Consider the following 13,594-nt stretch of genomic DNA (forward strand, 5'->3'; position numbering starts at 1 on the left):
TGGAGACCAAAACTTGCATTCTGCAGGATAATCTGGCACCTTGCTAATTATCATGTTAAAAGTAATACATGAGACATAACCCTGCTCTAATTTGTCAGGATATCTAGATCTTATACTAAGCGCATATGACTTATCTACAGGATAAGTGATACATTTAAGATTGGTGGGGAACCTGACCGCAGAGAAACCCACCAAGGATGGGGGTCCCAATATCCTTTTTGGGAATTGAGATGCAGTGAGGTTACGTTACAACTGCTCCATTCCCAGTTCTCCAGATCAATGGGGGTCTCAGCAGTGCAGCTCCAAGCAATCAGACGTTGACCGTTTATCCTAAAGGTACTTTGATAAAGTATTTTTAAAGAAATCCAAGACCCAGACAGTATTTTTAAAGAAATCCAAGCCAGGGCAAAAATACAGTTCATTGCCTTAATCCAGCAAGGTAACGGGCTAACCAAGGTAGAATGTCCTAATGTCTCTTTGGTTCAGTCTCTGACATGCCCATCTCCCTTACAACACCAGCTCCAAACATCTGGACACATAGCACCCCTTTCTCTAGCTACTCCCTGAAGAAACAATACCAAACTGTAATCTATTATGTTAAGTCTCATGTCTTTGCAGCATAGCACGATTATGATTCATCATGACTTTTTGGACTTTTCCGACAGATTAGCCATGCAATTACCCTACAGAAAACTGTTGAGTATATTGCCAAACTTCAGCAAGAGAGGACTCAAGTGTTAGAAGAAACCAGGCGACTCAGGGAAGAGGTGGAAGAGTTGCATCTTGCCATCAGGTTTGTATGTCTGTAATATTTGGACAAATCAGTATCCTGCATAGTGCTAAATTCCACTGACGCCCCCGTACACCTTGTTCTAATATCGACTAAACCCCTGCGATATTGATGGGTCTGGACGACAATGGGTATGGGGTCTTGGAACAGATGATTGTCAGGGGAGATGATGATCCAACATGTCCGATTTTGGACTGAATCCATTTGTTTTCCTTGAGGCAAGCTGCTAGAGATGTCTGGTAGTGGCGCTCTCATGGAGAACACAGGAGCGCCAATAACCATAGATATTCTATATAGAGCACCCTAAACTCATTTGGCACCATCCTGACTTTAATCATCTGACGCAACCTTCCTGGAACTCTGGCACAAAATTCTATCGCCTTTCTAGTTTGCAGTAAATGCTGGAAATCGGTTGTTTTTGTTCAAGTCCATATGACATCCCTTTTGTCTGGACATCCGAAACCACTGACATTTGAGTCTGGACCACCCCTGTTGGTCAGAATATTAATTTCCGGTTTAAGGGTCTACATGTCTCTGAAGTGAAGAGAGAAAATGGCGTAGGGTTGAGCCGAACAAAATAAATGTAATATTGAATGAGACAGATAATAAAGATTTGTTGTTTATTTTTATGTTTTCTTTTGTATGTTTATAAGAAGGTATAAGTTTTAATAAACTTGCTGTTTTTTTTCAGTTCCTATCAAGAGCAACTTCCTGCCACTGGGGTACCGGTCACTCCTCAAAGGGTTGATCACATAAGGGATCTGTTTGATAAGTATGTGAAAAGCAGAACACTTGAAAACTGGAAGTTCTGGATTGTATCCTTTTTGGTGTTTTTCGAGCAGTGTGTTTTATGAAAGTGTCAAGATAAAATAGATAAAATATAATTTGATTTCAGAGCTAGAATATTCAGCCTCGGAATCAAAACATCATATACCTGGTGTTTGATATAATTTGTTTCTCCACAAAAACAAAGTAACACTTAACACAGAAAAATTTACAACCAAAAATTAAAATATCAAAGAACTTCCATCCTTAGTTGCCTTATTTTCGCTGATCCATTTGTTGTCTCATATTATAGTTAAAATTGAGAAATATAAATCCTTTCTGTGTGTATCTGGGCTATGTTCTTTCCTCTTCATGTCAGCAGAAGCCTCCCCCAGTCTAAATGCAGATATAACACAAGAAAAGGGGTGGACCTCTGCAATCTGTTAAGGGGTGGAATTTTAGGTGGTTATGAGTGATCAGCAGAAGATGTAGAAATGCTGCAAAAAAAAAAAAAAAATTCTAGAGATGTTTTTTTTAATAACTTCCTGTATTTTCCTGATAGTTAAACAATGAGAGCAATTAATGCATTTTTTATGTGATTATTTCTTACATTATGGTGTGTTACTGATGCTCCCTTGTCACTTAGTTAATGTTTGATTGCCCACCAGTTCCTAGTAGAAATAGGATGCCACAAATGATTGTGCTAGGTACGGACTACATGTCATGTCAGGTGAAATGTCAAAATAAGTGGTCATGTGTGTACATGAGGAAACAGAAATAGAGATTAGCCTCTATGATGTCTCCTATACCTGGCAAACCCAGGAGAGCAGGGTCTATCTCTGTGCCACATATTTAGAATCATGGAGGCCGTTGTACAGCTGTACTGAGCAGTGTAGCTGTGAATTCAGCACTCGGGATAGATAATGTCCTAGTAGATGACCACATACCAACTGATATGGCTACTTAGAAGTAAATTAAAGCATGGGGAGATGCAGATCTTCATGACTGTGACCAAGAGCTGGATTTATAATATAGAATGGTGCTCATGTGTTATACTCCTTAACTGAAATTACCAATCCAGTTCAGCATCATTATCAAACCATTGTTTGACTCTTTCAATGAGATGGTATCTACCACCAACATCGATGAGTTATACAGTACCACTGTAGAATGGCTAGAGTTACATTGCTCTCTCCCGGCTTTGAGGCCCAGTAAGTACTGTAATGCCCCTTGTACATGCGTACGGATTGTTAATGTTTTCACAGTTTTAATATTTTATCAATAACTATACTACAACAAAATGACTATACTGATTTCATCTTCCAAATCTTCATCTCTCCCTCAGTGGTGCTAAAGACATTGCGTTATCTGAGCACGACAACGTCCATCTTATCGGATCCATTAAGTTTGCCGGAACAAGCCAAACAAGCTGTCACTACGAACAGCAAGACTTGATAACGGATGAACTTCTCCCTAAGTGGAGAGGAAAGCTTGTGCTGTTACCCTGCATTGCTCTCCGTGAGACGTCTTTCAACACTCTGCCTGAGCATCCACGTTGACACCACCGGTGGTTGGTCGTCGGCTGCAGTCAGGGAATCCCTGTCTTGGTGATCTTGTAAGGCATCTCTTCTACAAAGAGCAGACATGACTGGAAACCTTTTGCACTGACCACTGCAACAAAGCTGATAAAGTGGACGTCGAGCTTCTGATAGTCAAAGGGAAATACATTTTTGTGATGTAATTGCTAAAGATTTTTGTTTTTATTGCACCCTTAAAGCCAATGTATTTAAAGTTTTGTGGTCATGATATGGTCCGTAGTGATGGAAACAGAATGCCCACAAGTTCTATGTAATGGGAGGTTTAAAAGTAGAATGTCTACATTTCGAGGATGGGATATAGTTTAGTGTGGTTTTTTTTTGTTTTGTTTTTGTCATTTTCCTATTTTTATTTTTACTGGAGAAGAGTATCGCTTTGTGGATTATTAATTAGTTACCCTCTTGATCAACTAAAAAGAAAAAATAGTTTGGCTGAACATGCTCGTAGTTGGGGGGTTCTGAAGTGATGGCTGTCTGTATGTTGGTTCAGCTGACGGCTGTGTAATGCTTATGAACCGCTTTATTCCATGACAAGTTTTCAGAGGTAGAAGTTAGAAGCCAATAACGGTAGAACTGGTTACTATTAGAACTTCTGTTCTTGCGTCCTAATGTCTGTACTTATTTTCCCTTGCAGTCCCCTATGGGGTCAATAGCCCTCCCATTGTCTTACCTTTGCTACTAAGGCCTCATTAACACAGCGGTGTGTGATGGTCCGTATACGGACTGCGATTCACGGACTGTGTCCTCTGGTCTCCTTAGCTGAACTTTATAAGTTTTAAAGGCATATATGAATGCTGTCAAGTTTAGGTTAGCGAGACCTTGGCTGGTCCGAGTAACACGCAGACATGTGAATGCAGCCTAAGGATACATTTACACTGCACGATTATCAGGAACGATCTTAGGAAAGCTTGCTTTCCAATAATCAGGCAACATAGACAGGCTGCCAGTCACATGGCAAACAAGCAAAATGTTAAATTATCTTTTCACTAGCTTAGAAAAAAAAAATCCTTGTTCTCGGCAGCACTTATACTGTTTACACAGGATGATGTGCTGCCGAGAACAATTTTCTACAAATTATTCTGTGTGCATGGGATATGCAGTCTGCCTATTTATCGACCACCAAATATGTAGCTGATTGGCAGTCATAACGCCCGCAAGTCAGCCATTTTAAACCCGCCGTCATTCTATTTGCTTGTTATCAGGCCCTGTGCCCTTGTGATAACTGTCAAAGAAAAGGCCAAGAAGTGCTGTCATAGGGACACTAGCACAGACATTCTTCAAGCCATCGCATTATTGGGACTGTTCTGTAGAGCTTATTGGTGTTTTTCATTCACTGCTGTGTAATAAAAGAACTGAACATCTTTCAGTATTAGATTCGCAATCACACATTAGGTTTTATGTTACATGTTAATTGACTCAGGTTTTCGCTAGCTTGTATAAATTTTCGAAATGATTTTGCAATGAAGTGTCATGCCAGGACATTTTTTTTTTTTAATGAATCTAGGGTTTACATGCTCTATTACGGTAACACTGTGATGGTAGTAAATGAAGATTTGCTGAGGTTTCTGCTATTCTGCCTCTCCATTGCCGTCAAGGCAAGCTCAAATATAAGCTTGGAATGAGTATTTTATTTTACTTTTTTAAGAAATGTATGTTACATGATGTTCTTACAGACTGCTGCATGCCTGGCCAGTGTCACTTCTTATTTTTTTTATTTTTTTGGGGGGGAACTGTTGCCAAACTTTTCATGGGGAAAGTTGAGTTGATTTTAAATTGTATTTATAGTTAAAAAAAAAAAAAGTCATGTGGTTACATTGTTACTACTTTTAATGTTCAACTTTTTTGTTCGATCTCCCAAAATACCTAAAATATTGGTACGTGCTGTATGTCAGACCCCGTTTCATTAGACTATCGCCTGCATTCCAATAGGCTCTGCTGGATCCAGTAAAATACCTCCTGGACTGGTCTAAGCTTGGTTTACAGTATGAGACTAATGATGTACAAAGCGAGCCGCTAATGGTCCTTTACGGACCCAGAAACATTTTCTTTTACTTAAATGAACATGACAAAATGTTTCTTCCATATCAAAAGAACTCGTGTTAAAGGGCTTGTTCTGTAAACAAAATATCTTACCGATCCATAGATATGTATGATTGGTGAGGGTCTCCGTAGCTGAACCCCCTTTGTAATTATGGGACATAAAACGTAACCGTGTGAGTGGAGTGGTAGTGAGCATGTGTGACCAATAAAGCAGTTGACACACATGCTCAGTACTGCACCAGTCACGCAAGAAGGGACTATGGGATCATCATTCTTGTATATCAACCACAACAAGAAAACAGAGATCCCTAAAAAATAACTTTTAATAATGAATATAAAAAGACTATATTTACCCACAAATTAAATAAAACAGTATTAAATGTACCTAGTGGACCCTAAATTGAACTACAATGAGAATCATCATTCTTGTGAATGGCGAGGTATCAGCAGTCAGGCCTTTGATCACCTATACTGTCTATAGGCGACTTATTTTGTTTATGGGAATCCCCTTTAAGCCTTCCCTGTAAATGGATGATTATTTCACAAAGGGTGTATGTTTAACATCTGGCACAATCTAAAAATACTTTCAATGCAAAGTTATTCCTGGTGCTCAGATTTTACGGAATCTTATGTATTTGTCCATTTCTCGGCTTTGCTTGATTTATTAATGGGGATTTGGAAATGAAACAATAAATTGGTCAATAATGTTTTATTATATAAACTTGTTTTTTTTGTACTTGCAGCATTTCAGGGGATAAAGTAACTATGTTAATGCAAGTTTAAATGGCTGATAAACTATCATAAGATGTAGGATACAGTGTTAAGCATTTTTTAAGGGCTTGTATGGGATAAAGGGTTGTCTGGCTAATCTAAGCATGTGTACCAGATACAAAACAAGCGGGATGGGTCCTTTTTAAGGTCTAGAATCATTTTCAAGTGAAGTTGTTTCCATTTTAAAGCCGAGCAAGAAAAGAAACCCACAAAAGGCGATTTATACATTGAAGGTATGTTTGCTCTTCTGTAAATGTGGCCCCATAAGTGGTTCCTCAGGCTTCCGTTATAGAAGGACACAAAAACTAATAGACAAACGTGCAATGCCTCCATTTTTGGTGTAAAGCATGTTTTTTTTTTTGTTGTTCCTTTAGATACTGCACCCCTAATTTTTACCTCTGTGTTTTACATGTGTGGATGATACGTGTATGTGTAAAATATATACAATTAGCTGCACAGTATAAGAGACAAACTTTGTAATATTTTACTCTTGGACTGTTGCTGAAAATTTTTTTTTTTCTTTTTATTTAATTTTTTTTGCAATAACTACCTTTCGTGGCATTTCCCATTCTTATGTCTTTTTTTTTTTTTTTTTTTTCATTTTATAAACCTTCGCACAAGGTTAAAGATGAACACTCTATATATAACAGTCTATTGCTGATGGAATTTGTAGTCCCATGCATGGGTGTAATGTTTACCAGCCGCGGAATAAAGCAATAAACGTTTGATATTCTGAGTTGTTGTTTTGAATTGAATTTAGTATAGAGGAATTTTTACATGTGTTGTAAAAATATAATTTGAAGCTCCGAGGCCTCAGTCTGTAGCTGGAGCTTCACTTCCCATTTATAATGTTGGATTGTAAAACAGAGAAACCCTAACGCCCACTAGGTACCAGGATCCTAGTGCCACGTCTACCTTTGCCGTCAGTATAAGCTGTGCCTCGTATTACCAAACTCTAGTAATGGACAGAGTAAGAAGGTTTCGTTCCTCCCTCAAAATTATTTTGCAGGAAATGATCCAATAGATCATGGATGGTATATAAAGTGTCTATAAAAGGTATCCACCATAGTCAAGCTGTTATGTCCCTTATGGGAAAAAAAAGACCCTGAATTCAGAATGCTGACCTTTCACACCATGGGACAACCGCATTGGATGACATCTTTTCTGCAAGACAGTTCTTGACACTTCTGATTGCCTTCATCTGCTATTATTTGTGTAAGGCTGGAGTCACACTACAGCGAGATACGGCCGAGTCTCGTAGGTCAAAACCAAGCTCTGGCACCGCCACCAGCGTGCAGCTCCATGTATTGCTATGTGGCCACACGCTCCACTCTGGAGTGCCGGTGCCAGAGCTAGGTTTTAACCTGCGAGACTCGGCCGTATCTCGCTGTGTGTGATCCCGGCCTTAGTGTATGGGCCAGATTCATCAGGACTGGAGTAAGATGTGCCAAATTAACTAACAGAATAGTATGTCAGTCTGCCCTACTTTATTCAGAATTCATGCTAGCTTGTCCCACTTTATAAAATAGTTGGCGGGCCTGGCATAAAAATGCAAAAAGTTGCTAATATGAGCAACATTACAAGTTTTTGCACCTGAAAACTACTTGATGAATCAGTCCCTGTGTGTCTAGGAGCAACCGCTCTGCAACAAAGCGGACTACACAACCGCTGCACACTACCACTTCATCATCCACATCCAGCTGCAAACAGACTACAGCAATACTTGATTTGATAAAGCTAATTTCATTATCTGGCAGGATGATCAGTCTTGGTTTGGCGGATGTCTTAAAGGGAACCTGTCACCTGAATTTGGCGGGACCGGTTTTCGGTCATATGGGCTGAGTTTTCGGGTGTTTGATTCACCCTTTCCTTACCCGCTAGCTGCATGCTGGCCGCAATATTGGATTGAAGTTCATTCTCTATCCTCCGTAGTACACGCCTGTGCAGCATATTAAATAAAACAAAGTAAAATAAAATACCTTGTTTGTTGTCCTTATCCTTTCTGTATAAATTGGAACATCAATTGTCAACTAGGCCTTCTCTGATGTCAGTGCTTCACTTCACAAATGTTGTTTACGACACAAAGGATCTAAATTCCTGCAGACACATTTGGTAATCTTGTGGAAATCGTTCCCTGCAGAGTAGAGGCTAAAGGTACCTTCACACATAACGATTTCGTTAACGATATCGTTGCAACGTCACGCTTTTTGTGACGTAGCAACGATATCGTTAACAAAATCGTTGTGTGACAGCGACCAACGATCAGGCCCCTGCTGGGAGATCGTTGGTCGCTGGGGAATGATCAGGACCTTTTTTTTGGTTGCTGATCACCCGCTGTCATCGCTGGATCGGCGTGTGTGACGCTGATCCAGCGATGTGTTCACTTGTAACCAGGGTAAACATCGGGTTACTAAGCGCAGGGCCGCGCTTAGTAACCCGATATTTACCCTGGTTACCATTGTAAAAGTAAAAAAAAAACAAAAACAGTACATACTCACATTCCGATGTCTGTCACGTCCACTGCCGTCAGCTTCCCGCACTGACTGTCAGCGCCGGCCGTAAAGCAGAGCACAGCGGTGACGTCACCGCTGTGCTCTGCTTTACGGCCGGCGCTGACAGTCAGTGCGGGAAGCTGACGGGGGCCGTGACAGACATCGGAATGTGAGTATGTACTGTATTTTTTTTTTTTTTACTTTTACAATGGTAACCAGGGTAAATATCGGGTTACTAAGCGTGGCCCTGCGCTTAGTAACCCGATATTTACCCTGGTTACCCGGGGACTTCGGCATCGTTGAAGACAGTTTCAACAATGCCGAAATCTTTCCCCTGATCGTTGGTCGCTGGAGAGAGCTGTCTGTGTGACAGCTCCCCAGCGACCACACAACGACTTACCAACAATCACGGCCAGGTCGTATCGCTGGTCGTGATCGTTGGGAAGTCGTTTAGTGTAACGGTACCTTAACATTGCTACTGATTTGGCCTTGAGTTCCCAAGATAAAAATCAACTGGGATTCCTTTTTGAAATGGCTTGTCTCAACTGAAAGAAAAGGAAACTGTCAGCAGGATTCACACCCCAAACTATATAGGCATGCAGCTCTTTCAAACACAAGTCTATTACTGGGAAATCGGTGTTTGAATTGATATGCAAATGAGGCTTAAGAGCTATTTTAGATCTGAAGCCTCTGTCACTCCAGCTCTATTCTCAGCCAAGCACCGCCTCCTCCTCTTTGATAACCTTCGTGCTGTGTGACTTCAGGCAAAGGCATCTTCGGACAAGCAGGAGATGCCGGGGAATACTGTCAGAGTGATAGGCTGAAGAGCTACTGTAGATCCGAAGCCTCTAAGATGGATTTCTCAATAATGGAGGAAAGGACCGGCCATGTAAAGGTATTGCTAGACTTTTATTAGAATTACATGCATATATAGTTTGGGGAGTGAAATCCTGCTGACAGATTCTGTTTAAGAGATTGGTAGGTAGGTGGAGGATTAATAACAAAAGATATTCCTTTTGCTGCAACCTTTCATTCATATCTGGAATATTCATTACCTCTGCAGCTTTCCTCCATGGATATAAATGAGGTTTCTGCAGCATGTCATGTGCATAATGAATGAGCCAGTAGTAAATTCTTGCAACCATTCTGTCAGAATATATTCTTCAGGGAAATTGGGGGGGGGGGGGGGGGGGAGTTCGCTGCAGAATTTGCTGTGGATTTCACCCCATGCATTGCAGTAAAATCTGCACAATACCTTCACATGTTGCAGATCTAAAATGCACACCACCAGATTATTTCCACGCTGATTTCTTGCTGTAGAGTTTGGGTGAGATTTGATTTGATTGTCTAATTTAACTGTAATGCTCAAATCTGGATATAAAATCCATGGTGTATCCGCTACCTATACTTCACTACTGATGAACCACTGGGACATGCAGCTATTGTTGAAGGGTTATGACTAGACCATGTTAGTCCTGTGGTGTTTCTAGATGCAAATGCTACTGTAGGAACATCAGCCCAAATTATTCCGTATTTTACTGTGTACATCATATGGTCTGGCCAAGATCATGTAAAAGCCAAGAATACAAAGAAACTTCAGTACTGGCCCAACAGGATATTGTGTGGTTACCAAGCAACAGAATGCTGTCTCCAGGCAACTAAGAATGTTCCTGTAGAATCTTGTACACACGTTGCTCTCTGTTCCAGTATTGGTGACAGTGCTGAGATGTCCTCATGGATCCCATCACCGTGTCTGAGGCTGTGAGACAGCAGCTGGAAGCTCTGTGCTTGAGATCCTTTCCTTGCGGTACCGGGAGCTGGGTAATTCCTCACATCCTTCATCTATAATGTCCTCATCCCTGTGGTTCTGGTTTGCTTCTCCCTTTCCATTTATACAAAGTGATGACCTGCTGTATATTCTAGTCACTTGGTCTGTTGAGCTGTGAGAATGAATCAAGGGTCTCTTTATTATCCATCTATGCCAACCTGTGCCCTTGTTGAGATTAATCGTAAGTTTATACTTCTGCTTAGAACAATTCTCACCATCTAGCTGCAAAAAGACCTTCTCCAGACACCTATTGGGATGACAGTGACCTAGATTTGGAGACCCAGGACACTCTTCGGGATCTCCTGAAGCAGCCAGGCTCACCATGGGAACCTAATGACAAGTTCAATTCTGAAGTTCAGCACCTGAGGGAACTTGCAACCAAATGTCCAGAAAACCTCACTGATCAGTTCATCTGTTCTTACTTCAAACAGCTCAGAGTAGTTGATAAAGAGGTGGGTGGATATGTGTAATCTGTATTGAATGATGGTCCCATATTAGGACCCCTACACTGTCCGATGTTTCATTGTTAAAACTTCCACCCACTGTCAGCGATGCCTCCTTCCTGGGTTTTCGAATCCTCTGAATGCAGTTGCCCATTGCTCCATTTCATCATCCACAGTGATAACTAATTGCACCTACTTGTTGGTGGCCATAGGCCCTTTTAGCCGTGTGACCTCCTAGAAGGTGTTGTGGCTTCTAATATGGTAGTCCCACAGTTTATTATATTGCATAGTAGCTCAGCAAGAAAGAGAGCACACAATGGATGTTTCTTGCAACGTTTTATATTTTAAAAAGTCAATTGCCTTTTTATAATTTTATATTTATTTTTGTCGATTGTATAGTGCCATTCATTACCACAGCACTTCACACTCATCTGTCCTCATTGGAGCTCACAGTCTACATTTCCTATCAGTAGGTCTTTGGAGTGTTGGCGGAAAATGGAGAAAACCTAAACACGGGAAGAACATGCAAACTCATTGCATATGTTCTTGGTGGAGATAGAACTTAGGACCCCAGAACTATAAAACAACAGTGCTAACGACTGGGTCACCTTTAGGCTCAAATTTTTGGTTATTGGTATAATTGTTTAAATTACATTTCTTATTAGATTGTTCAACCTTAAGGGCATAATCTATACTATTGACATTCAGTAAAAGCAATAAATTACAAAGGTTACACCGGACGATGCGTTGTTGAGAACGATGATCTTTTGTGCAAACAAAAAAATCATTTTGCTCATTCCAGTTAATTGGCAGCCTATTTAGACTGCCTAAAAAATCAGGAAACTACAGTTGTGGTCAAAACTTTGGAGACTGACAAATTTTGGTTCTGATATTCAGCATGCTACATACTAATGAAATGCTTACAATTATATTTCAGAAACCATAGAAACATTTGACTAAAAGCTCTAAAACACTGAAAAAGAAAACATTGTGAAAACCAAAATTTGCTCCAGTCTCAAAGCTTTTAGCCCGCAGCTGTTAACCAGTTAAATCCCTCTGTCAGTCACTTGTCAGTGGAATTTAACATGCCCCAGCTGGCAGTGCATCGCTTATCCCACCCATCAGTGTCCTTGTCCCGTGATCGTGGGGCGCCGATGGGTTATCATGACAGCCAGGGGTCTGCTGATGACCCCTGTTCCTGTCATCGCGATCCTCCTGTAAATGCAGGCCATTATGATTTCTGCTATACAGAAGTTCAAATAACCCGCATTTTGCCCCATTAAAAATAAAACTATTTAAAAAAAATGCACATTTGGTATCGCTGCGTTCATAAAAGTCTGACCTATGAAAATATAAAATAAATTAATCCGATCGGTAAACTGCGTGAAGAAATAAAAAAAAAAAAAAACTGAAAATGCCAGAATTAAGTTTTTGGGCAGCTGCAAAATTAAACCGCAATAGCACAAAAAAGGACTTGAAAATCCAAAAATACAGCAAAAAGGCAGAGATCCTTACTAGTGATCTCGGGTGTCCTCTGAGTATTTTTTAGTGTTCGGAGATTTAGTTTTCATCGCCTCAGCTTGATGATTTACAGCTACTAGCCAGCTTGATTACATGTGGGGATTCCCTAGCAACCAGGCAACCCCCACATGTACTTAGCCTGGCTAGTAGCTGTAAATCATTCAGCTGAGGCGATGAAAACTAAATCTCTGAGCACTAAAAAATACTCGGAGGACACCCGAGCGTGCTCAGGAAATCCCGAGTAACGAGTATAGTCGCTCATCACTAATTCTTACCTGCCCAGGCCTCCAAACATATGCACTAACAGGATGCAGCGGACCGATATAGTTAAGATGGAGGTAACACAAGTGCAGAAATACAGATGAGGCAACCACTCACAGCTTACCAATCTGTGACGGGGGTTACGAGCTTACGTATTTTGGCCAAAATATTAACTATACCTCACATTTTTATATGTGTTTTTTGCACTTTTTTCAGGGTGCAGTTGGGTCCTTTCTGTCTTGTAAACTGTGGTGTCTGTTCACATGGGATGTATTTGGATAGCGCTGGGCAGCCCGCCTGATTTAATAGAAGGGTGTAACTTCTAGGCTGTTCACACTATGGCAATGCACAGCATCCAGGTTAACAGCGCCCCATACAATTCTTTGTTGTGCATTAATATACCAAGCAATCGCCCCCTCCATGAATTGGTAGGCCGAGAGTGGTTGCCTCATCGGTATTCTTGCACCTGGGTTACCTCCATCTTAACTATATTGGTCCACTGCATCCTGTGCATTTGTTTGGAGGCCTAGGCAGGTAAGGACCAGCTGCAACATTGCAATAAGAAGTGAAACCTTGTATCTAACCAAAAATGGTATCAATAAAAACGTCAACTCAGGGCGCAAAAAAATAATCACAGCAACATCCTGAAAAATGAAAACGCTACGGATCATGGAAAATCCACATTTTTTTTCATCCCTTTATATAAAAAAAAAGAATAACCCAACAAACCTATGCATGTTTGGTATCTGCGTACTTATACTGACCTGGGGAATCCTATTACCAGGTCAGTTTTACCATATAGTGAACATCATAAGAAAAAAAATAAATAAACATAGCAGCTGTGGGATTTCACTTTTTGGGGAATGTCCAGTGCATCACATAATAAAATGAATGGTGTCATTCAAAAGTACAATTTCTCTCTCAAGAATTCAAGCCCTCAAATGGCTATGGGGACAGAAAAAATAAAACTTTATGGAAAAAAACAAGTGTGCAAAAAAAAACAGGAAAACAGGAAATTGCAAGGTCATGAAGGGGTTAAAATTACTGATCAATCTTAAGTACTATTCCAAACTGTGTCTGGTCATCCC

The 13,594-nt window shown here is 40.5% G+C and overlaps 2 protein-coding genes across 2 annotated transcripts in view; both read left to right on the forward strand.

The window, feature by feature from the left end:
• The window catches only part of MLXIP (MLX interacting protein), a 107,167-nt gene extending 100,470 nt beyond the window's left edge, over window positions 1-6,697 (forward strand). The window contains exons 14-17 of the mRNA XM_069755524.1: window positions 666-793; window positions 1,482-1,605; window positions 2,637-2,766; window positions 2,901-6,697. Coding sequence (XP_069611625.1) covers window positions 666-793; window positions 1,482-1,605; window positions 2,637-2,766; window positions 2,901-3,010 — 492 coding nt within the window. The 3' untranslated portion in view covers window positions 3,011-6,697. The remainder of the gene's footprint in view (window positions 1-665; window positions 794-1,481; window positions 1,606-2,636; window positions 2,767-2,900) is intronic.
• A 3,444-nt stretch (window positions 6,698-10,141) lies between these two features.
• The window catches only part of LRRC43 (leucine rich repeat containing 43), a 96,102-nt gene continuing 92,649 nt past the window's right edge, over window positions 10,142-13,594 (forward strand). Inside the window, exons 1-2 of the mRNA XM_069755531.1 lie at window positions 10,142-10,274; window positions 10,485-10,733. Of these exons, the coding sequence (XP_069611632.1) occupies window positions 10,188-10,274; window positions 10,485-10,733 (336 nt within the window). The 5' untranslated portion in view covers window positions 10,142-10,187. The remainder of the gene's footprint in view (window positions 10,275-10,484; window positions 10,734-13,594) is intronic.

Source organism: Ranitomeya imitator, chromosome 1, assembly GCF_032444005.1.
Source record: "Ranitomeya imitator isolate aRanImi1 chromosome 1, aRanImi1.pri, whole genome shotgun sequence".
In the NCBI taxonomy this organism is placed as follows: domain Eukaryota; kingdom Metazoa; phylum Chordata; class Amphibia; order Anura; family Dendrobatidae; genus Ranitomeya; species Ranitomeya imitator.